Source organism: Heliangelus exortis, chromosome 1 (genome assembly GCF_036169615.1).
Source record: "Heliangelus exortis chromosome 1, bHelExo1.hap1, whole genome shotgun sequence".
NCBI lineage: Eukaryota > Metazoa > Chordata > Aves > Apodiformes > Trochilidae > Heliangelus > Heliangelus exortis.
The window spans coordinates 17,934,909-17,956,600 of record NC_092422.1 but is presented as its reverse complement, the minus strand read 5'-3'; the positions used below and the strand labels follow the sequence as shown (position 1 = coordinate 17,956,600).

Here is a 21,692-nt window from a genome sequence, read left to right as displayed (position 1 = left end):
TGATAGGCATCATACACATTATGCTCTGCAAAAGCTGAATGTACTGTTAATATATTGTAATAACCTCTTTCTCTTTCTCTTCCTTCTAGGGTGAATAATTGTGTAGGATTTTCTAACTACAAATTCTTCCTCCTGTTTTTAATGTATTCCTTACTGTACTGTCTGTTTGTTGCTGCTACAGTCTTGCAGTACTTCATAAAGTTTTGGACAGTAAGTTTCAAAGCTGTTGTTATTAATTTGTTTAATTTTGCATGTGTTATTGGAGGCTGCATCAGCATGTTGTCACTCACCATTTACTCTCTTCCATAGCTCATTACCATTAACACCATCAATTGGAATGACTGAAGCAGGAGAACCTTTAGAATATTAATGAATTAAATGTTTTACAGTGCCCCAGATGAGTAATTGGGGAAGAAGTTCTGATGTGGACATTGCATTTTCTCTGCCCCATGAGTATTGAGTGCCACAGGTCAATTCAGTTGTTTTGAGACTATTAGATATAGATGTGTACATATACAAAGAACTGGATGTATCAAACAATTGTGTATATATATGTATATATACACATATATAATGTATCTGTACATATCTATATACACACAAGTACATATAAAAATACTGACAAACATAAATAACAATTTTGTATCTTACTAGACTTGTTTATGGATAATCCACTACCAGATAAGGCAGATTAATTTCCTGGGAGCTGACCCTCTGTTTTAGGGTCCCTGGGTAGGTGTGTCAGAACTTCATACTAGCAGCTTTTATCCATCTGATACGGGTAGAATGCACATCTTCCTTGCAACTACTGTCAGTTGTCAAATGATCAAAACAAATACATTCATCTTACTAGATGTAATAACATGTATGGGAAGGGTAAACATCTTTGTATGTCAGTGCTGTATTCCACCTATCAGTTTTGTTTCAGTCACATTCCAGGCTGAAGAGTGTGTCTTCTGGTGTTGTTCCCTTTCATCTCCAAAGCCTCATATTGTGCCTTCTTGTCTCAAGGCAGAATACTTAGTATCAGAATTCTCTTACTCAGTTTCCATTAAATAGCACGGAAAAAATCTGTAAGTGGAAGACTCTCCATCACATCTTTATAAGTAAATAACAGCACATATTTTTGGGGCACTAGTTGCTACCAGAGTAGCTGTGAAAAGCAGACATTATCTGTAGCTGTAGAAATAATCTTTATTGGAGTGAAGAGATGTTGCCATGTCAGGGTAAGAGAAGCTTGATTATGTATTCAGAATAGCTGTACTTTGGGACAGTTGGCATTAGACAGGTAAGATTAGTGCAAGGAGTACCTACATTTGTATTCATCTAAGCCTATGGGTCTCATCTGCCAAAATACTGTGTTTCTCTTGGTCTGTCAGTTCTGTGTAGCAGCTTGTCACTGGAGAGCAAGGAACAACATGGGAACTGAGCTGTCAGTATTGTGTGAGATGAAAGCTACAGAAGTATTTTATGAATCATAGCTGTGGCTTGACATGTATTTCAAATGAAATGGTCTGATTCTGCTTTTCAGTCTTGCTTGACTGTAAATGGTTAAATTTTTAATTTGTGAATGTGCCACTCCCAAACATCTGCCTTGCTGCTTTCCAGTGCTTTGTGTGCAATTTCTAATGAAAATGTGGGTACGCTTTTACATATTTCCTAGTCAGTGCTCAAGTCAAGAAATTTAGTTTGCTTTGTCACTCACTTCATAAGTGTTAGTGCAACAAAAATCCACAGGACATCTGACCACCAATGAACATTTAATACCAACATTTTCAGCAAGCCTCTTCCAAAGCCCATCGGACACAATATTGAAGTGGGCCCTTGAGCAGAGGAAGTAAACTTAAGAGGAATTTTTTTTTAATTATTAAGCTATTTGAAATGCTTCCTGCAATACTTCTGAAATGTGACAGTAGACAATGTAGCTGTGTGCTTGCACTTATTGCTTTCATTTCTGGTTGCATCTAAGACAGAATCTGGTGATGTCATAATCTTATCATTAGAATAAGTCTCTGACTCACTTTGCTTACATTCAATCATTTTTTTCCACAAAGTTTATATTCCTCTGATCTTATAATAGCTCAATTAAAGTAGACTTCCAGAAAGAGGTGGCAGCACCATAATCATGTATATAAGCCATTGGCAACTGATGCTGGCTGCACAAGAGAGTCCTGGAAACTTCTCTCAACTTCTGTATCTAGATGAGAGCCAAATACTGCTGACATGTGCTTCAGTGTATTGCTAATTCTCAGCTTTGTCTGCCATAGCATCAGACAGATTACTGTTTTGACATTTTCTGTTGAGGCTCTCAAGGTATCTTTTTCCCCCCATGAAAGCTTGGCTATCAGAAATGTTACAGCTTCAGAAGGTGGTGAGTTTGGTTGTGGTTTGTTTTGGGTTTTTTTTATGCTTCCTCACACGTTTTTCAGAGAAAGTGTGCAACCAACAGCTTTATATAGTGAGCCCTGGGATGGAAAATTAACTTCTTCTTGGGGAGTGCAGCTTTCCTCGGTTCAGAATTTGTAGTAATGAGATTGTGAAGGTGTATGTGCTAACTGCACAAATTTTAGTAATCCTTTGGTTTGCACTGCTGATAATGCTTGCATAGACATGACACAGAAATGCAGATGGTTGCAAACATTGTGAGACATGCACACCAGACAGCCTCTTCTGCTGAAGAAGTCTTTTCCAACTTGCACAAGCAAGTCTTAAGTTACATCTCTCATGCTCTATGAAGAAGTGCTGAAGAAAGATCTCAATACTGTTCATACAGTGGTAGAACGACCACACTAGTTATAAATATTTACTACCAGCTCATACAGATGTTAAAATTTCTTCTGTAGCTCAAGGGAGCATGAATTACTCCTTTTTTATACTTGCAAATACTTTTCCTATATTCATGAAGTTCTTACTTCAATCTAGGAAGCTGTTAAAAGATGAGTGGATAAAATCTCATAACCAAATGTATTTGACACGAACGTGAGCACTGGCTGAACGCCCAGTCCTGGCTTCCTTGTTTACTTAGTGCCTAGTGGTACTCTCATTCATGGTGCACTCCCTCTCCCTTGAAACTTCTACATTTTACAGCTGTTTTCAGTGCCTCTCCCTGTCCACCAATCCTGAGTGGCAATCCTAAGTATAGCTAATTCAAGGGTCTGATATTAGTTCTGGATGATGGCACATGCTTCTGTAAAACTTTGATTAATAACAACAAAAAAACCACCACCACAACAACAAAAAGAGGGTTCCAGACCCTTAGTTAGAACTTACTCCTCTTGCATATACACATAAGGACATATACCAGATCTCCTTAGGGTTTCTTCTAGATTTAATCTAGACCTAGCTACTACAGATGAGTAACAAGTAAAGCTCTGACAGCCCATTTTTTTGTTATGAGATTTGTTTGGGGGGCTGTGTGACCTGATGGATGCTCAAATGACTATGCTTGTGAATGAGTTTTTAGAGTACTCTTTAGAATAGTGATGGGCTTTAATCTATTATCTGTGTTAAGAAGCCCAAATTAATTGTGCAATTTGCTTCCCTTTGTAAGCTCTGCGGCTTTCTCACCTGCAAGTCTCTGCTTCTGTGCTGCTACAAAGCATAATGATTTTAATGTCTGAAGTTTCATTCTCTGATAGAGCACAGTTATGAATAAGAACACAGCTGTTTCATTCACTCAAAGCCTGCATGCTTCTCTCCAGAAAGGAATTGACCTTTTTTTGAAAGATGCTTCAGTTCTGCAACTGTTATTCAAGAACTTAAAACCAGTGGCTGAAACTAGATAGACATAAAATGTAAATGTTCCTTGGGGATCATGCAGATTGATCACACACAATTCAAAAAGTCCTTCTCCAGGTTGTAGAACTCCTGTGTTAGAAAGATGCACTGAAATGAACTTTTATTTTCTGGCCCACAAAAACACAGAGACTAAGCTACTGCTGCACTATGAGCTTCAAAATCAACTGGCCTAAGAATTCTTTATAGGGAACTGTTTTGTTTAAATATGCAATTCCAAGAGAGTCATAGAAGTAAGAAAAATTAACTAGGAAATTTGGAAGCACTGCACTGTGGTTTGAGGTAGGTAGAGTAATCATAGCTTTAAGATGACACTTAAGAACAAGCAGTAATTGGAGTATGTATTTTGGTAGCCTTGATTTTGAGGGATCACAGAACTTAATACACCCCTTTGGCAGGGAAGAGGGGGACAGTTGCACAAATTCTCTAAGGAAAACTGCATCCAAAAAAAGTCAGTAAATAAGGAAACTGAACTTACGTGACAGTTGAGAGAGTTGAACTTTGCTATCATTTGGTTACTCAAGCATGATCTGAAGGTAACCAGCGTGTTTTAAAATGCTGGATATGTCTGCCCAACTCCAAGGTAACAGGTTGCATGCTCCCTAGGTCTTCTGCACAGATTAATGTAACTTGAAAGCCATAAATCTTGCCTGCAACAGATTCATTAGGTGCTAGCATCCTAGCTAAGGTGGCTAATATAATACTTTAAGTATAAATTTTGGAATTTAAAAGCTAATTTAAACTAAGCTTTCCTGTTTCTTGCTTTATTTTCTTAAGGACTGGTTCAATTTCAGATGTTTGGCTAAAGACACATCCCACAAATAAATTTTCAATATTGAAGGATATTGGGAAGAAGAAAAACAACTGATCTGTTTTGGCTTCTTTTTTTAAACAAAGAAAATTGTGCAAAGAATGGAAATTTATTTTCTTAATGGTTTTGACTGAAACTATAATGGTAATAGATACATCCTGAAGTAGGAAAAAAATTTGTAATTTACAAGTCATAGCTTCATACCTCTGGAGTATTCTGAGCTTTTCAGACCTTTGTGAATGGTTTCCTCATACAGAACATTCAAGTAATTTGTCCTAGAAACTAATAGCAAAGAATGCATCTGTCGTAGTCGTGTTGTTCAAGTTGAGGAACCCCTTGGCAGTGATCCAGCCACAATCTGAATAGCAACACTTCTGTGCTTTGGTAGAAACTTTCATGTCTTGGAAGTTAGTAGTGTGCTCTCGTGTACTCTCCCCTCCATTCTCTTGGGGAACAAGGGCTGAGGCTGCTGATGGGCGTTGGAACTTGGCACACTTGTGCACACCAACCATCACTCTCTTAACAAAGCCTGTGCTGTTTTCGAACACTTTGTCCTAATGTAATTCTAGTGTGTAATAAATTGTCTTTGTTTGCGCAAAGCTTTGCCGCAGGAAAGCTGCAGAGAATTGTCCAAAGGTAAAATCCAATTTGCTGTAATTATTTCAATACTGTTCCTACTATAATTTTTCTAGTCCAGTCTTTCATGGTAGCTATTTATACCATCGCAGAAGAAGACTTGCAATCTGTGAATACAGGCAATGTACAGGATTGTAGATATACCTATGTGCACTTGATCTTAAATTGAAGTGTGGTTTAGCCTAAAAAAAGAAAAATCAGCTTTACGTGAGTGGGTATACTGAACAAGCTAATGGAAAAAGTAATGGCAATAATATTAACTTACCAGCTGAATAAGGACAGAGTTTCTACTTTCATAGTGCTGTCAAATGCCAGCTAGTTGGTACTGTGATTTTGAGGATATGGCACTAGAAGAGTATTGTTACAAGTCCCATTGGCCTCTTGAACATGCAAGCTTTAAAATAGTTGGGGTTTGGCATGGACCCAACTATTCAAATGGGTGGGAGGTTATTTTTCATATGGTAGTTGCACTGAGATTGTTGTTTTTCTTGTGTGAAAACACTTCTGGCTGGCCAGATGTGGCAGATGTGTTTTGCTGGGTACATGCTGATTGTTGCCTTAACCTTAGAGATCAAAAAATCGACGTCTCTTGCAGGGCTTGTCTGGGAGCTGTTCAGTCTTAGAAACATACTATAGACAGCCATTTCTCTTTCACGTTCCTTATACCAGTTCAGAAGTAGGTTTGGTGTTACTTCCTTACCAGAAAAGTGTCTGGAATTGTTTTTGTAATTTCTTCTCTTCAAAGAAAGTGATTTTGGATGTGTTTTCTCTGTGTCTCTTTGGGTGTGCCTGCACAGTTAATATTAGTATAGGAAACAGAGTCTGGGAATCATACAGCCCGAGCTAACATACACTATAGGAAACTTTTTTCCTTTCCTCCTAAATACTGTGCATTAAAAAAAACCCAACACGACTAACCCTTGATTGTACACAGTGCTATAAAACAAATGAACCTACACACTTGTGCTATAAAACTCGTATGTACCCATCAGTGTTAAATGCTGTTACACACAGCTTCATGTGACATGGAAGGAAAGCTGGGCTTGTGTTTTTTTGTTCATTGGATGTTTTTTCTGTGAAAAGTGAGGTGACCTGTCACAGAATGGGTGTGGCAGAAAATAATACTGCATTCCTTTCTAAAGAGAATTAATGTATTAATCTCTTTCTCTCTTTCTCCCCAGAATGAATTGCCAGATACCCATGCAAAATTCCACGTACTCTTCCTTTTCTTTGTGGCAGCCATGTTCTTCATCAGCATACTGTCACTCTTCAGCTACCACTGCTGGCTAGTTGGCAAAAACAGGTCAACCATAGGTCAGTTAATTGGAATATGGAACTGGTCCTTGTTGAGAAAACCAACAAGTCGATGAGAATTTGAGGCCTGCAGGATATGCCATCACATATAAGTGGAATTTTTAAATATTGTACAATAAGAAGTGTATTTGGTGAAAGTAATTAAATGCGAAACAAACAGGAAAATGAAGTATGTGTAGGGATCCTCTGCTGGAGCCAAGCATTGGAGTCATCATGAATGTTAATTTGTTTTGTTTGTAATTTTGAGATTTCTAGGGCACTGTGCTTTTTTGTTGTGGGTTTTTTTATAGTGTTAAGTATGTAACACAATTATTACTTTCCAGTAACCTTGTTGTTGCAATACTTTGAGTAGCTAGGTGGCCCCAACCAAGATGAAGGCTTTATTGTATATGAAAATACTACACTTTGAACCAGATCCAGAAGATACTCTTAAATCCTGTGAGATAAAATGGACCTCACAATTAGGAAGTGGCTTATAAAAGCAATACAGTAAAAATAGAAGTATAGAAATACTGCTATACATTTCCTAAATAATAGCAGAGATTCATATAATTTCTATGTCTAAATTTTTTAAATTTCACTCACCAGCATAAGCAATTTATATGCATTAGGAAAAATATCTGAGTTCTTGCTAAAGCATTTTCTAACGTGTTTTAAAAAGCAGGGTGGGGGGACAGGGACTGGTTGGTATTTCCACAACTGTGAATAGGTCATAGTCTTCTACTTTTCAATCAAAGTTAAATTTCTGTCCTCAAAATTAAGGGGGTTGATTGAAAAGGAAATAATTTTCAGGTGGCTAGAATTTTTTGATGGGGGAAAAGGAAGTTTTTTTGATGGCTTGTCAAGAGGATTGTTTGAGTTCTTTTGATGTATCTACAGCTAGAGAGTATTCACCATCTCTTCTTTAGTGTTGAAGAAAATTTTAGCATGTTCCTTGCCTGAAAGTCAGTGGTCATAGTTATCAGCACAGTTAGTACTTTAGTTACTTTTTGGATCATGACTGTAAGAAGACAAGATGTTGGTATGGGGAGAGCAATGAGTCCTGTTGGTTCTTGGCCAAGGGTTAAACTTGTCTGACTGGAAAAGCAGTGGTGCTTTATTGTAGTTTGTGTTGTGTCTGTGGTTTTAATGAAATAGATCTTGTCTTCCTCTGATGCAACTTTCTGTAATTGAACCTCAGACCATAACAGAAGTGGAAAAAACTGTTCTGCATGGGTTTGTGTCCAAGAGTACTTACAGTAAATTCTTTCTAGATGAGGAAGTCTTCTGCTCAAAGAAGGCTTCAAAGGCCAAAGAGAGAGCTCGTCATCAGTGGATAAGGGATGTGTTATCTGATGGTGCTTAGCTCTGTCTCAGACCTGATGTAAAATGTAAAGAAAGATGACTCTTTTGCTTAGGTGAACTTTCTACCCTTCATTTCTATTTCTGTTACTAATGCTGGGATGCTTTTTTTTCCCACTCTTTGATGGTGACTTTTTTTCTGTAGTGATATCAAGATTGTGTCACCTTTCCCAAGACTGATCACAGTAGAAAAGTTTGAGTCTGTTTATTCATCTTCCATCACTCCTTGTCACTTTAGAGTTATTGTGTGTTTTTCTTTTGCAGAAACATTTCGTGCACCCATGTTTCGAAATGGCCCTGATAAAAATGGCTTTTCTCTTGGATACAGCAAAAATCTGAGGGAGGTTTTTGGAGATGAAAAGAAGTATTGGCTAATCCCTATCTTTACCAGGTATTCAGTCTGATAGTGAATAAAATGAGGAATAAAGTTACTCTGTCTCTTTCACCTGGCTTCCCCACCTCCTAAAAAACAAAGCACAACTGAAAAGCCAACTTGTAAACCTTCACAATGAATATTGGTGAATATTTGCAATTTCAAAAATTATACATCTTTTGGTGGTAGTAGTGTCTGATTATAGAGCAGAAATGAGCAACTCAGAGGAGATACAAGTGTGTGAACTTCAGCTGTACCGAAACAGCATCAGTTTAAAAACACTTCCCTGTTAACCATGAGAAAAAATGACAGCTTTGCTGTTGCTGTAGATTATGGTTTTAGTGTTTTAGAAAGTGCATGTAAATAAGCATCAAGGGGAAAAAAAATCTGATACAATGCAAATTTTTTTCAAAAACTTCAGCTGAGTTAGTCTTAGGGAGTTGCAGACAAGCATCAGAGCAGCTTGATGGATCAAGAGTGACCTGCTGCCCACTCTCACCACTAAGAAAGTCAGAAAAACAAAGTAGGTGCTGTGTTTCAACACTGCTTTTGGGGGGTTGTGTATCAGTTTAAAGTGTTGGTGAATCTATTTGTGAAACTGAGGTCTTATAGCAAACAGCAGAGCTAATGACAAGATTTTAAGTTGGCTTAGCTGATTGCTCAACTACCATGACTTTTAATGGGATTTAGGAAAAAGATACTATAGTGTAGATGTACCAGTCTGCTTTGCCACACCATTATATCCTGATGAAACTTGCTCTAAAAGAAGAGTTAGCTGACTTCAAAATGATGGGCAGAGGGGAAGGCTTGACCACCAGGACATTAGTTATGCTACAGTTTCTGGGATTATAAATACCAGGTAGTCTGTCTGTCTCTTCACAAAGACTAGGGCACGGTCTTCAGAAACACAGTGATGTTTCTGAAATGTGTAGACTACTGCTGTGCTCAGCAATCCATACTGAATGATAGGGTGGGAATGAGTTGAGCTCCAGGTTTTAATTAACTGATGATCTGGCTTGTTGGTAGAACTGACTTGCTCAAGTCTGGAGTTTAGTGCTGCACTCAATAATTGATTTGAGCCTGTAGTGTTTGCCTTTTGCATACATACTTCTTCAGTTAATTAGAGTGCACTACAAACAGTGATTTGAATCTTTGTTTCTGGTTTAGTTTGGGAGATGGGTGTAATTTTCCAACTCGTTTGGTGATTATGGATCCAGAGCAACTCACAGTCTCAAGCCAAAATGATCCTGCCAAAAGGTAAGTGTGTGTGTGTATATATATATATATATAATTTAAGATACTGATTTTGTTCTGCTCCATATTTCATCTGGATAAAAAAAAATTCAAAATTACTTTTCTAATTTTTGTATACTTCTTGTCATCTTCAGAGTGAGTTTGTAAGTCTTCAGACAAGGACAGAACGGATCAAGACTAAAAAATGGTGCTGTTTAATGCAGAAAGCCTATTTCTTGGTACCTGTAGCAGAGGATATGGATTTAAGGAAACTAATACAGAATGAAAGAGAGGTTGTTGGCTCTTAACAACAATCAAAAAAGTCCTAAGGAAGACTGATCTTTGGAGGGGGAAAAAAAAAAAGCTTAAGATATTTTTTTGATTGAGAAAAAGGCCAGGTGTTAATTGGTATTTCACCTCCTCCAGTATGCTTTAATGAGGGATGCTGAGACAGTTTGCAAGAGAGGTAGATCAGTGTGGCTATTGCTGGGGTTTAACACTGGAGGGTTTTTAGTTCTTTACTTTTTATCCCTCCAAATCTGCACAGTTTGTATCTTTAGTGTGTTTTCAGGAAGCCTGTTTTAGATTCAAAGACCCGGGAGGGAGTATGGGAAACTTCTGAGGGAGTTTACATTTGCCATGTCAGAAGTCTTCTGTATAGTTCAGTGGATGTGTAGCTGAGTTACCAGGCCTTAAGGGGGGTTCAGTGGGAAGATTGAAAAGAAGCTTCTTTCAGTGCATAATCACCTGTGAAATTTACACAAGAGCAGGACCCTCATGCAGACAGTGGAGTATCCTTTTCTGTTAGGAACATGTTTGGCAGAAGGCCCTAGCATTTACTGATGGTTATGCTGTTCTTCCAGACAGTACTCATTAGGTTTTCTTTTTGACTGTGTGGCAGTAGCAGTGTTGTCAGTATGCTGTTTCATGTCTATCTGTCTGTGTTTTTTGTTCACTAGAACTGCAAGTGGTCTGGGTCAGGTAAGGGTCTAGACTGAGGACTGGAACAAGCCTGCAAGAGAAGAAATGTTGAAGGCAGGGGGGCATTTTTGGTAGAGTGGGCTTTTTTGTTTGCTTTGCTCTGGTCTGAAGTAACTTCACTTCTCTAGAAATGTCTGAAATAAGCAGCTGCTAATATGAAGAATTCCTGTTGACTTTGCTTACTTCTCAGCTCTGGAGCCACTCAGTCATTTCCTCCTCGACCACTCAGTGAATCACAAAATCGATTGCTAGCCAGTGACAGTCAGTGGGTGGAAAGTGGCCCTGAAGAGCAAAGTGTTAAATCAGGTAGCCTGCACTGTAACACTTCTGATGGCTTTATGGCTTTGTTTGTGGTGGGGTTTTCCATGGAATTATTTAGGCCTAAAAAAGTCTTGAAGAATTGTTTGGAGTGCAGTAGAAGAAAATTTGTTCCACAGAATAAGTCAGCATGTTTATAAGTTAAGGCTAACTTGTGTCTCGTGCTGTGATCTGGACTGAGTTGTTATACTAAGGTAATGGATAGATAATTCTCTGTTTCTCAGTTCCTGTTCTGAGATTTTGGATCTTTTTACGTTTGACATAGGAAAATCTATTTTTAAAATGGGCACATTATAAATGTGCTTTCTGGTTTGAAGTCTATGCTATTTGTTGTGCAAGTCTGCTAAAACACATAATTGAGATTCTCTCACATTTTAGGTGCAAAAAAGCATATTATAGTTTCATTGGAAAGCTGATCTCAGTTTATTACTAACCAACCATCTCAGTGAGAAACAGGTAAGACCAACATAATTGATTGCCATTTCTGTATATGTAAGAGAACTAAAATAGACATCTTGAAGTCAAATGTCATGGAATGCAGAGGAGTCTTCTCGTGTTGGATGAGTAATAGAAAAGTCTAAATAAAACTCAGAATGGCTGTCCAGAAGACAAGAATGGGAGTAATGCTGTAGTGCAGGAAGAACAGGCTGGCTGGATCTAAGATGAGTCAGACTAATCCTGTAATTTAGATTGAAGTGGGTAGTGCTGGATTTGTCACTTGACCAGTGACATTAAACATTAAACACTAAAATAATTTAATCTGCTAAACAGGCATTTCAAGCTGAGGTTCTGTCTTGGGGCAGCAGTGTTTTTAAGGAGCAGCTTCTTAACTGTCTACTTCTTAGTCATATGTTGGTGGGGGGCCATGTTCTGCTCTTAGACTTTACAAAGCTGTGCGTGCACAAGGAAGGTCAATAGGTAAATAAATACAGGTGTCTGCATATGGGCTCTTTCCTCACACTTGGAATTGGTGGTGGTCTGTAATGTAAGAAGTTAGCACACACTTTGTGTTTAGGAAATAAGGTGAGTGCTGCTGCACATGTGGAAACTTCCCTTTATGTATTTCCAGTGACTAAATTAGACTTTTCTTATGTTGACTTCCTTCTCTGGTGTGCTTATACACTCCAAATTTTGGTACCTGTAAGAGAAATAAATCTTATTTTGACAACTAGTAGCAATAGGTGCTGAGGGCTGAGTCATTCCCCCCTTTCTCCCCCCTTTCTCCCCCCTTTCTCCCCCCTTTCTCCCCCCTTTCTCCCCCCTTTCTCCCCCCTTTCTCTCCCCTTTCTCCCCCCTTTCTCCCCCCTTTCTCCCCCCTTTCTCCCCCCTTTCTCCCCCCTTTCTCCCCCCTTTCTCCCCCCTTTCTCCCCCCTTTCTCCCCCCTTTCTCCCCCCTTTCTCCCCCCTTTCTCCCCCCTTTCTCCCCCCTTTCTCCCCCCTTTCTCCCCCCTTTCTCCCCCCTTTCTCCCCCCTTTCTCCCCCCTTTCTCCCCCCTTTCTCCCCCCTTTCTCTCCCTTTTAAAAAAATGGGAGGCAGAACTCACGAGGAATTCCCTTTCTTTGGAAAGAAAACAACAACATTTGAGTAATTTTAGGATCACTTAATTTTTTTTCTTTTTATTAAATAAGCCTTCTGATCAAGAATCATTGTTTTGGTGGGAGTTGTTTTTGTTGTGTTTTTTTTCAATGTTAAAAATAACTTTAAAAGGTCTTTGTGGTGGGGGGGTGGTGTGATCCTTGGGCTGATGTTGGTCAGACTGCTCAGTGTAAACTTGTACAAAACCAAATTCAAACTTGGTACTTGGAAAACATACTCAAGCAGGACAATCCACCAGTGGTGAGTTTTTACTTTGCAATTTCTCTTAACTCTGTATATAAATATGAAAATTAATGTCCCAAGCAAGAGACTTCTTTCATCCTTGAGCTATGTAAAAACTAATCAGATCTAAAGAGGTTACCAGGGCTTTCCTATTCTTCATAGAAAGGAACAGGTATCTTCTGAGAGCACTTCATCCCAGCAGCCTCTGATAACGTATTATAGAAGGTCTTAATCTTTCTTTCCACGGATGAATTTCCTTTCTATCTTCCCTCTCTTCCTAAAGTCAGGCCTAATTTAGTAAAGGAAAATGGTGTGTTTGCCCAAATTGCTGCAGTTTTAAAATTTGTATAAGTAAATAGCACATAATTGCACCCAGTGCAAAAAAAAATTTAGGTATGTGTTACCTCAAATAATGGTTAACTTGGTAGCACAATAATGATCAACTAAGCTGTTCTGAGTTGAGTTGGATTTGATCAGAGTTTCTGCAGGCCAAGGTGGTTAATTCAGGCCCCTTTGCAATTGTAAACAGCTGTGCAATAGTTGTGAGATCAAGCATCTGTTCCATGCTTTTTCATATATCTTAAAATAGACTGATAGTTGTATTTTTTAATTTTATGACTAACACAGCAGAAGCAATCAGAGTTATGGCTATTGAATACAATTCCCACATTGGTTTAGGGAAAAGAGCATAAAGGTGGTGAATCCCCCAGGCATCAGTCTCCCAGCCTCACCTAGGCAAATACCATCTCTGCCCCATATGTATCAATTTAATTAAAAATTAATTAGTAATTCTGAGCAATCAGAGACCCAAGATCCTTTAGCCACGGGTCAGATGAATTGACATTCTTGGTGCAATTGACATTTTAAAACACAAGGCTTAAAACAAAAAACAAAACAAAGCCACACATCCCAGAAGACTAATTAAGAGTTAGTTACCTTACTTGCCATCCTGAATCAGGGGTCTGTAAATTACGTGTTACCAGCTGCATTCTTGTAAAGCACTATGATCAGTTTTTCCAAAGCTAATGGTATCATTCCAGTAATTACCTCTTTTGTTTCACTAGGTTTCTGCAACACATTTTGTGCTTGAATATTACTTAATTTTGTTTGGAAGAAATTGATGAGTGAAGAAATGGAGCATGAACATTTTAGGAAGAGAAGAAGATCAAGTTTCTACACAGTACAATGGATTATTTTAAGCACTATTGCGGAGCAGGGAAGTTAAGACAGATGCCTTAAGATTCCTAATGTGCATTTATGCAACACTGAATTATATACTGCTACCAAAGGGCCAAATCCTGAAGTGCCCTGCTTGGATGCACAAGGTCCAGAGTGGGAACTATGCATTTCTGTTATGCTGCAGTGGTGAGGGTAGATTGCAGAGACTCCTACCTCCCCACGGGCAAACTTGACACCTTAGGCACTGCAGAAGTCACTTCCATAGCAGTCTCCAGGGTACAGAAATAAAGAAAAAAGGATGGGATAGGGGTGAGAAAAATAGACATTGAGTATGACCAGTGAGTCTGAAGTGTGACTATGCATAGTTCAAGCACCAGGTGATGGGGAAGGGACTGGATGATGTATTCTCCCCTATTTGTATTAACCAGTCTACTCCATGATCATAACTCTCCAAGTCTTTTGAGACTGAGGATTCCTTCTACTAGCTGCACTTTGGAGCAAGGCAATGCCAGCAACATAAAAGCCTGGGTGTTGCTTTTTCACTATAGGATTGAGACCCCTCAGCATTTTAACTTGACTTATTTAACCATATGAAGAACAGAGCTCAAAGAAACAAGCTCATTTTTTAGTTAAAAAACCCATGAATTATTACTTTGCAACAATTGTCTATCAGCATACAAAGAAAAGCCATTCCAAAAAGGAAATAGCAGTCATTACTTTTTCTGTTCATGTCAACATTATTCTGTATAAGACAGTAAAAAATGGTAAAGTACCCCTGAGAAAAATTTTATTGCAGTTGTGCATTGTTAGAAAATGGAACTGGAAGAATACTCATTTTTCTATGGGACTCTTGATGGTTTACAAGTACTGTTTTTTACTTCTGTTTTATCTTTTTAATAAAGGCACAAGTTTTTATTGGCTGCTAAAGTACCATTTAAACAAATATCAAATACTTACAAGAAAATTAGTGTTAGGTCATACATCTGTGTTAACACACTGAAAATTTGTGTGCTTTAGTTTGCCACTTTCAAGCCTAGTTTAAGTGATGCTGAAATTGCTAAAGGTTGAGTGTTTTGTACACTGATGTACCTGGCACAAAAGGCAAAATGTGCTTCCTCTGTGAGTCCACCCCGAGATCAAGACCTAGAGCAAACAACATGGATTTTTTTTCCCATGACTCCTCCATAGAGAAGACTGCTGTCTCATCTTTGGGTGGTATTGGGGTTTTGCACTTGGCAAATAATATTTTCCTGTCTGTATTTTTTCTGATGTTCAGGTGATGCTTATTACAGACAGAGTTGAGCCCTTTTAGTACAGACTAAAGGTAGTAAGTAGCTCAGTTGATGATCTGGATGAAAAGCACCTGTTTTGCTTCTCTCCTAGACTAACTTCTACTTAGGTCAAACATGTTTACCATGGAGATATGAAGGTACCAAATATACTGTACAGTTTAAAAGCATTTTTTTTTCCTTTGGAAAGAGTAATTTTTTTTCTTAAATAATGATCTTCTAGAACAAGAACACGTTGAGAACCTACAAACTTGATTTGGTCACTGTTAGGTATTCTTGAGACAGAAGTGTAATCGTCCAAACTTGCATGTTTTATGAAAGTTACAGATTATTTCTTCAAACTTTGTACAAGAAATTTTGGTTTTGCTAATTTCATATCTTCCCAAAACATTTGCTACATATTAATCTGAAAAATTTAGCTTTTACTGCTCAAATGTCAAGTGAGAAGAGCTCATCTGAGTATCAGCTCTCAGCAGTTCTGCACCAGCAAAATTTCTTGGTGAAGACAACAGAGACAGAAGACTGCAAGTTCGAGTTTGCAGCCCCAAACACTGGTGGAACTGTAATGGAGGGCTTGAGATACCATCTGGTTTTTACTGCTTCAGTGTATTACAGCTGAGATATAACACACATGGTCATAATCTAGTGGAACTATAAGTAAAATATGTCCCTTATATGGTAAATTCAGTAATATGTTCTCTGCTCCCTCACTCCCCAGTACGCTCGATATGCCCCCCATATGAATGTATGTATGCTCTAGGCTAACATCAGTATAACTTGTTTGATTATTAAGTCAGGATAGTTAATCTACAGGAGAAACTGCAAGCAAACAGGCTGGGCTAACTCTATGTGTGTTCTCTAGCAAGTGCTGGTCTTCTGAACCCAGTTCTTTGTATATCTGATGGACATCCTTTGTGGCTTTTCTTGAAAATCTGATGTTTTTGACATCTCTGTGCATATCACAGGTAGATTTTGTTCCAGGTTTTCATGTTTCAGATGAGAAAAGGAGGAGGGCAGTGAGTTTAGGATACTCTTGAGGCCGAAGTTACAGCTGGTATAAAAGCAGGGATTCATGAAAAGTCACTTTGACAAATATGAAACAGTAAAATAATTCAAATATGATTGTTCCAAATACTATCCCAAGGCCCCTCCTCTCTGCCCTCCCAACTACCATCGCTTCTCTGGTGAGCTGGTTATTAGGAGAAACTTCAGACTGATAAAAAGGAATTAAGTTCTCTGGGGGAATTGTATCCATAAACTCTAAGGACACACCAGTGAGTGGGATGGGGAGTTGGGTTCTCCTGGCAGGCCCTGGCTGCAGAGGAGGTGCCTCATCTCAGGTGACAGGACACTGTCTCTGTCTTTCAGAGCCCTGTCCTGACAGTTCCCTGGCCATAAGGAAGGGTCTTCCATGCTGTATCAAAGAGTAGGACAGGCAAAATGAAGGGCCATGCCAGAAATTAAGAAGTTGGTGAGGACAAAGAGCTGTTTGGCTGTTGAGTTGCAAGCAGGCTTGGGGATCACTGGCAGCAGAGGCTGGGGGGCTGTCAGGGTGCTCCAGGAAACAGGTCCTTTTAACCTATCCACTGAAGAGCTGAAAAATTCCAGTGAATGCAGTGAGAAGAGCAGCCCTTCCTATTCAGGAGACCAGAAGGGAGATGGATCCTGAGAAAACAACTCTTCAAGGTGCTGGGTCATGTTTTATGTGCTGGTTTTGTGCTTTAACCTACTCTGTATCCACAAGTCTTAATAATATCCAGATTATCACTTAAAATAACAGCCCTTAAGCTTTTAGATCTATCAAAATAATTATTATTGCAAGCTATAAATAGCATTGCAGTTATTGTAGGATAGTTGATACTGGCTGAAATTAGAAGCTTTGCTTTAGTATTTCTTACTGTTGTTTTTTTATAAAAAAATTCACATACATACAAGACTCATGCACACAAACTTAAAACTCCCAGTGTGAGGACAGAATCCTGACTTAGGACAAGATTTCAGTGAGATGACTCCTCAAGATTTTTGAAATACCAACATGATAAACTTGTCCCTGTGAAGATAAAGCAGAAGAATAGAAGAATAGAAGACTCAAAACTACAGAGCTATTACTGTTGTGGGTTTTTTTTTTTCTTACAACTATTTATTCACAGGCTGTACAACATACATGAACGTAATTGTTGCCCCTACTGAAGGCAAATTATAGGAAGAAGGCAGGAGGAGGTATAGGTTTCTTTCATAACTGATTTCCTACAGCATTATCTTGAGATTGCAGCATCACAACTTAGATTCATCATAAGCCACTGATTGAAAGCTTCCATTTTAAATATTCAAAGGGTTATTTTTAAAGGGATTTTGGGCACTTTTAGTGTTTTGAGTGGAAATTATGGAAACATTTTTGTTTAAAGCTGCTCCTTGAGTGTGGAATTCACAGGTACCAAGCAAACTTTTGGTATGCCATTCTTAGAAACCGGGCCAGTTCTCCAGAGTACTAAATGCCTGCAGTTTTCAGGTACTGCTTCTTTTGTTTGATCTTTTTGGGCTCTTATGTGTTGAAAATAATCTGTCCCTCGAAATAACTTCTTGATCTCTCTGAAGTATGGTCCAGTTGCAGCTCTCCAAAGGACCAAGGTGGGGTGTTGGGGGAAAGCAAGAGTTAGCAGTAGCATCTGGCAGATTTATCAAGCATTGACTCTGATGTAATTAACCAGATCTGCCTAGATCTGGGATGCTGACTGACCATATTTATTTAAAAAGTAAAAAGACAACCAGAAAACAACAAAGAACTTTGAGTTCCATAGCATATGTTATCTGAAGACACTGTCTAAACTTGTACATAATGGGTGATTCAGGTATACATTTACAGAGGGTCTGAGGAGTGGCTACGTTTAAGTGCAAATGAAGAACATTTCTTTCACAGTACCTAAGAAATAGTGAGGTAATGCCACATGAGAGGCCCCTCTGTCCCTAAAAGGCACCAAAGAGAGCAGCTGCATATGAAGTGATTTGTTATAATACTGAACATTTACTACACTCATTTCTATCAATTTATTTTGTATATATAGACAACTTTTTATATGCATTTTTCTTAATTACATAATTGTCATGAAATGTAATGAAGCTACAAGTTGTTGTTCTAATGCTGATTAAAACTGGTTTTGGCTGTTTGTTTTCTGCAACAATTACTTGAATCTTGTTTCCCTTAGGTAGTGAAGTCTGATAATGTTTACAGGATTGTTTTACTTGGTTTTTGGGTTTTAGTTCCCAGCCTCTGCCCCAAGACAGAGAGCTCATGCTCAGCACTCAGGCAGATGTATTGGGATGAAGCACTGGGATCACCCTTAGGGGCACTAAGGCATTAATGGTGACAGGCAGACTCCCTTCTGTTTACATTGCCCAGCTGACAACTTCAATGTTTACCACCTTCCTCTCTTAACTTGTCCTGTCCTTTCACCTGCTGTTACTTCTTTAACAACAGCAATTTCCACCATAAAAACATCACAGAAAGAGGCAGCACTCCTGCTTTTAAGTCTTCCCCTTCCCCAACCCCCTTCTTAAAGCAGATGAATGAAACAGCCCTGGGTTTCTTTGCAATTATTTTTGCATTTGCCATCAAGGGTCATCAACATTTGCACTAATGACAATGGCCCAGCTCTTCTACTTCCATATAACTTTTTCTGATTGTGCTGCCTAAACTTGTAACGACCTGTATTTAAATCTGAGGTGAAGTGTGAAAGATATATGTAATAATTACACATTTATTGTATTTTTTATATGTTGCAGATAGGACTAGTCTTACGCACAGAGAAAATGCATTGCCATTTGTAGTTTAATACTTGAAGTAACTTTTTAAAATGGGCTTTTATAAATTAATTAAATACAAAATCACATTGCTTTGCCTCAGTTTTCTTGTTTTAATTGTATCGTGCAGTTTCCCCCTATGTATTCTTTTCCATGTTACCTTAAGTCAGTTATAGCCATTGAAAGTGCAAAGATTTTGTACATCAGTGTTCAGACCTGTTCAGACTCTGAAGTATAATTCATGTTTAAATAAAAAAGTTGTACCGCTTTAGGTCTCTTTTCCAAAGTGATAAAATTTGAATGGATTTGACACTTGAATTCATCAGTGAATGCAACATCAACTTAATAAAAGTATGTGATTTATCTGGAAGTTGCTTAGCTGCAGCATGTGTGTATTAGATCAGTGAGAAAAACTGCCTGCCTGGAAAACATTTTGTAACTCTTCCACATTCTTTACCCTCCAGCTGCAACAAACCTAAGATTATGCTCACTCTTCACCCATTGTCCAGGTCACTTTGGTCTTGAGAGGAGAAGTATCTCCAACTTGTGGCTGACTCTGTTCCTTCAGGACACTAAATGTGACTTTAAAGTCTGATCACCACTCAAACAGGAATCAGCTGTGTTCCTTTTAAAAATAATCTCTGTAAGAGAGGGCACTAATGCCTAAGTTGACACTGACATGACAATGACACTGGCATTTGAATTCAACAATTCATTCCCAAAGAGGACCTGCAGAGCAGGTGGCCCTCTCCAGCTTTCAATGGAAATTAGTGAAGCTATACATATAGTTCATATCATCATTGTTTCACCTGGGAACACAAGCTGCTTTATGCAAAGCCCCTGAAGAAGACAGGCAGATGCTAAAGAAACACAGAAGTGTTTTTCTAAAGAGACAATAATAAAGAAACATACATTGTTCTATAGAACTATTTTTAATACAAGATTTTGTATATGACAGGAAATCTCACATGTCATCTACCCTTATTATACTGAATTACAAAAGTACCATCAGAGGTACAAAAGCAGATTCCACAGTAGTGCATAAAACACGACAGATACTTGTACACCATGGCGTTCAGACTGTCCACTTTTTAGTTACATTTAGATGGTTTAATTCATCACTGATGTATCTGTGCTCAGGGAACTTGCATCTAACCTTTCTTTTGAAAGCCTCCCAACGTGCAAGTCTCTCTTCTGTGTTATGTTTGTACTCCTGCTCCCGGGTCAGGTAAGGCCGACTCAGCCAATACTCATTCTCTGCTTCAATTTCCAGCCTTCGGACCATTGCTTGCTTCATGCCAATGGTCACCACTCTTGGCCGCCTGTATTTTCCAATCCATTGTTTTCCAGGAATTCTCTTTCGGAGTAATACTGCTGTCAAAAACATTATGCCTCAAAATATAAACAAAACAAAATACTCATTACCTTAGGAATAAAAGTTACAAATTTAACAAGAAAAAATTAAAACCTGCACACACTTATTCCACTGCCTTTAAGCTGTCTGCTTTGAAGATCAGCAACAATCTGTTACTCAATAACCCACCACTACATACAGCAGACAGCCCAGTAACACAGTGGAATCTTAAGACCAGAAAAGGGAAAAGAAAAAAAATCGTTATTTAGCTAAAGAGTTTACTCAGTTATCCTTATACTGAGATTCAAGCACATCCTCTAAATTGTTTATGAAAAATCCAGTCCCAAATACTATCAAATAAAGAATACACATCATTCACTCTTTCTTAAGACAGCTAACTGCACTGTCAGAACTGGGAGCATTTCCAGATCTCTCCTGTAAATCCAGTATTTCCTCAGTATTACATTTTGGACTACTCTCTCCATAACCTTGTCAGTATTCAATTACCTGGTCTTGTATTTTAACTATAGGAAGACTGGTTTGTAGAGGAAATCAATATTCTTATGATCCTAAAAATAACAAATGCAATAAACCAACCAGTGTATGTAGAAAGCATGAATACAGCCTGACACAACGCTCAGGTGTAGCAAAAGTGGGAAGAAGGGCCAAGCTACGTTTAGACGCGATACCCGTGCCCCTCATTAGCTTATTTATTAGACCTAACCATGCCCAACTCGTAGGTCTGTCATTACACAGTACTTTCTTCAACTAACAAGTCACCCAGGCACTTTATCACAGCAAAAACCATCACTGCCGCTGAGGAAAGCCACCCCACGGCACCTCATTGCCATGGTGAGCTCCATGCGGATGTTCCCCGGGGATGCAGTTCAGGGGAAGCTGAGGGGCTTCTGAGGGGGCCCTGCTGCCCCAGGCTGCGGTTCCGCCCTGGGGAGCTCCCTCCCTGACTCCAGGGCACCCCCGGCTGCTCGCCCTCAGGCCGGCACCCGCCGCAGCCTCGACGCGGCACACACCGGGGCTTTGCAGCGCCACCTGGAACGCTCGGCGAGCTGCAGCTGCAGCCCGGGATTGGCTCCGCTGCTGCCTACCGAGAAGATTCCAGGCCCCTTCCCTCCCGGGGTTATCTCCCGGTTCAGGGCCAGGCCAGTCCCAGCGAGACCGGGACCAACCCGCCAAGAGACACCCGGCGCTCAGGGCGCAAAAGCGCTGCGAGAGGCCCCTGCAGCGCCCCGAGCCCTGAACTTACCGGGCCCCTCCGCCCTCACCCACCGACTGCGGAGTCGGCTCCGGATTCCCCCAGGGGAAGCAAGATGGCGACCGGCGGGCGGCTCTTCCCGAGACATCTCGCGAGAGTTGGCGGTGGGCGGGGCCTGGCGGCGCCAATGGGCCGCGCGCTGCCTGCCGTTCAAAGCCGGTGGCGCGCGGTAACCGTCCC

The 21,692-nt window shown here is 39.5% G+C and overlaps 2 protein-coding genes across 9 annotated transcripts in view; one reads left to right on the top strand and one right to left on the bottom strand.

Annotated features, from left to right (window-relative positions):
- The window catches only part of ZDHHC20 (zinc finger DHHC-type palmitoyltransferase 20), a 43,511-nt gene extending 28,793 nt beyond the window's left edge, over positions 1-14,718 (top strand). For 3 of the 7 annotated variants that reach the window (XM_071735477.1, XM_071735468.1, XM_071735496.1), the window contains 7 exons: positions 90-210; positions 6,424-6,556; positions 8,162-8,288; positions 9,438-9,527; positions 10,675-10,790; positions 11,181-11,258; positions 13,684-14,718. In XM_071735477.1, coding sequence (XP_071591578.1) covers positions 90-210; positions 6,424-6,556; positions 8,162-8,288; positions 9,438-9,527; positions 10,675-10,790; positions 11,181-11,218 — 625 coding nt within the window. In that variant the 3' untranslated portion in view covers positions 11,219-11,258; positions 13,684-14,718. Of the gene's footprint in view, positions 1-89; positions 211-6,423; positions 6,557-8,161; positions 8,289-9,437; positions 9,528-9,658; positions 10,791-11,180; positions 11,259-13,683 lie in introns of those variants that run through there. The other 4 variants (XM_071735526.1, XM_071735506.1, XM_071735487.1 and 1 more) reach the window with 3 other exon arrangements.
- Positions 14,719-19,798: 5,080 nt separating this feature from the next.
- MRPL57 (mitochondrial ribosomal protein L57) lies at positions 19,799-21,607 on the bottom strand. Of its 2 annotated transcripts, none has more exons than XM_071735536.1 (2): positions 21,504-21,607; positions 19,799-20,277 (listed from the first exon to the last, which is right to left on the bottom strand). In XM_071735536.1, exons 1-2 carry the CDS (start codon positions 21,598-21,600, stop codon positions 19,961-19,963), a joined length of 414 nt encoding a protein of 137 aa, XP_071591637.1. In that variant the 5' UTR covers positions 21,601-21,607; the 3' UTR covers positions 19,799-19,960. The 2 variants fall into 2 exon arrangements, with proteins under 2 accessions (XP_071591637.1, XP_071591647.1); XM_071735546.1 differs by having other exon boundaries at positions 21,527-21,597.
- Between the last annotated feature and the right edge of the window lie 85 nt (positions 21,608-21,692).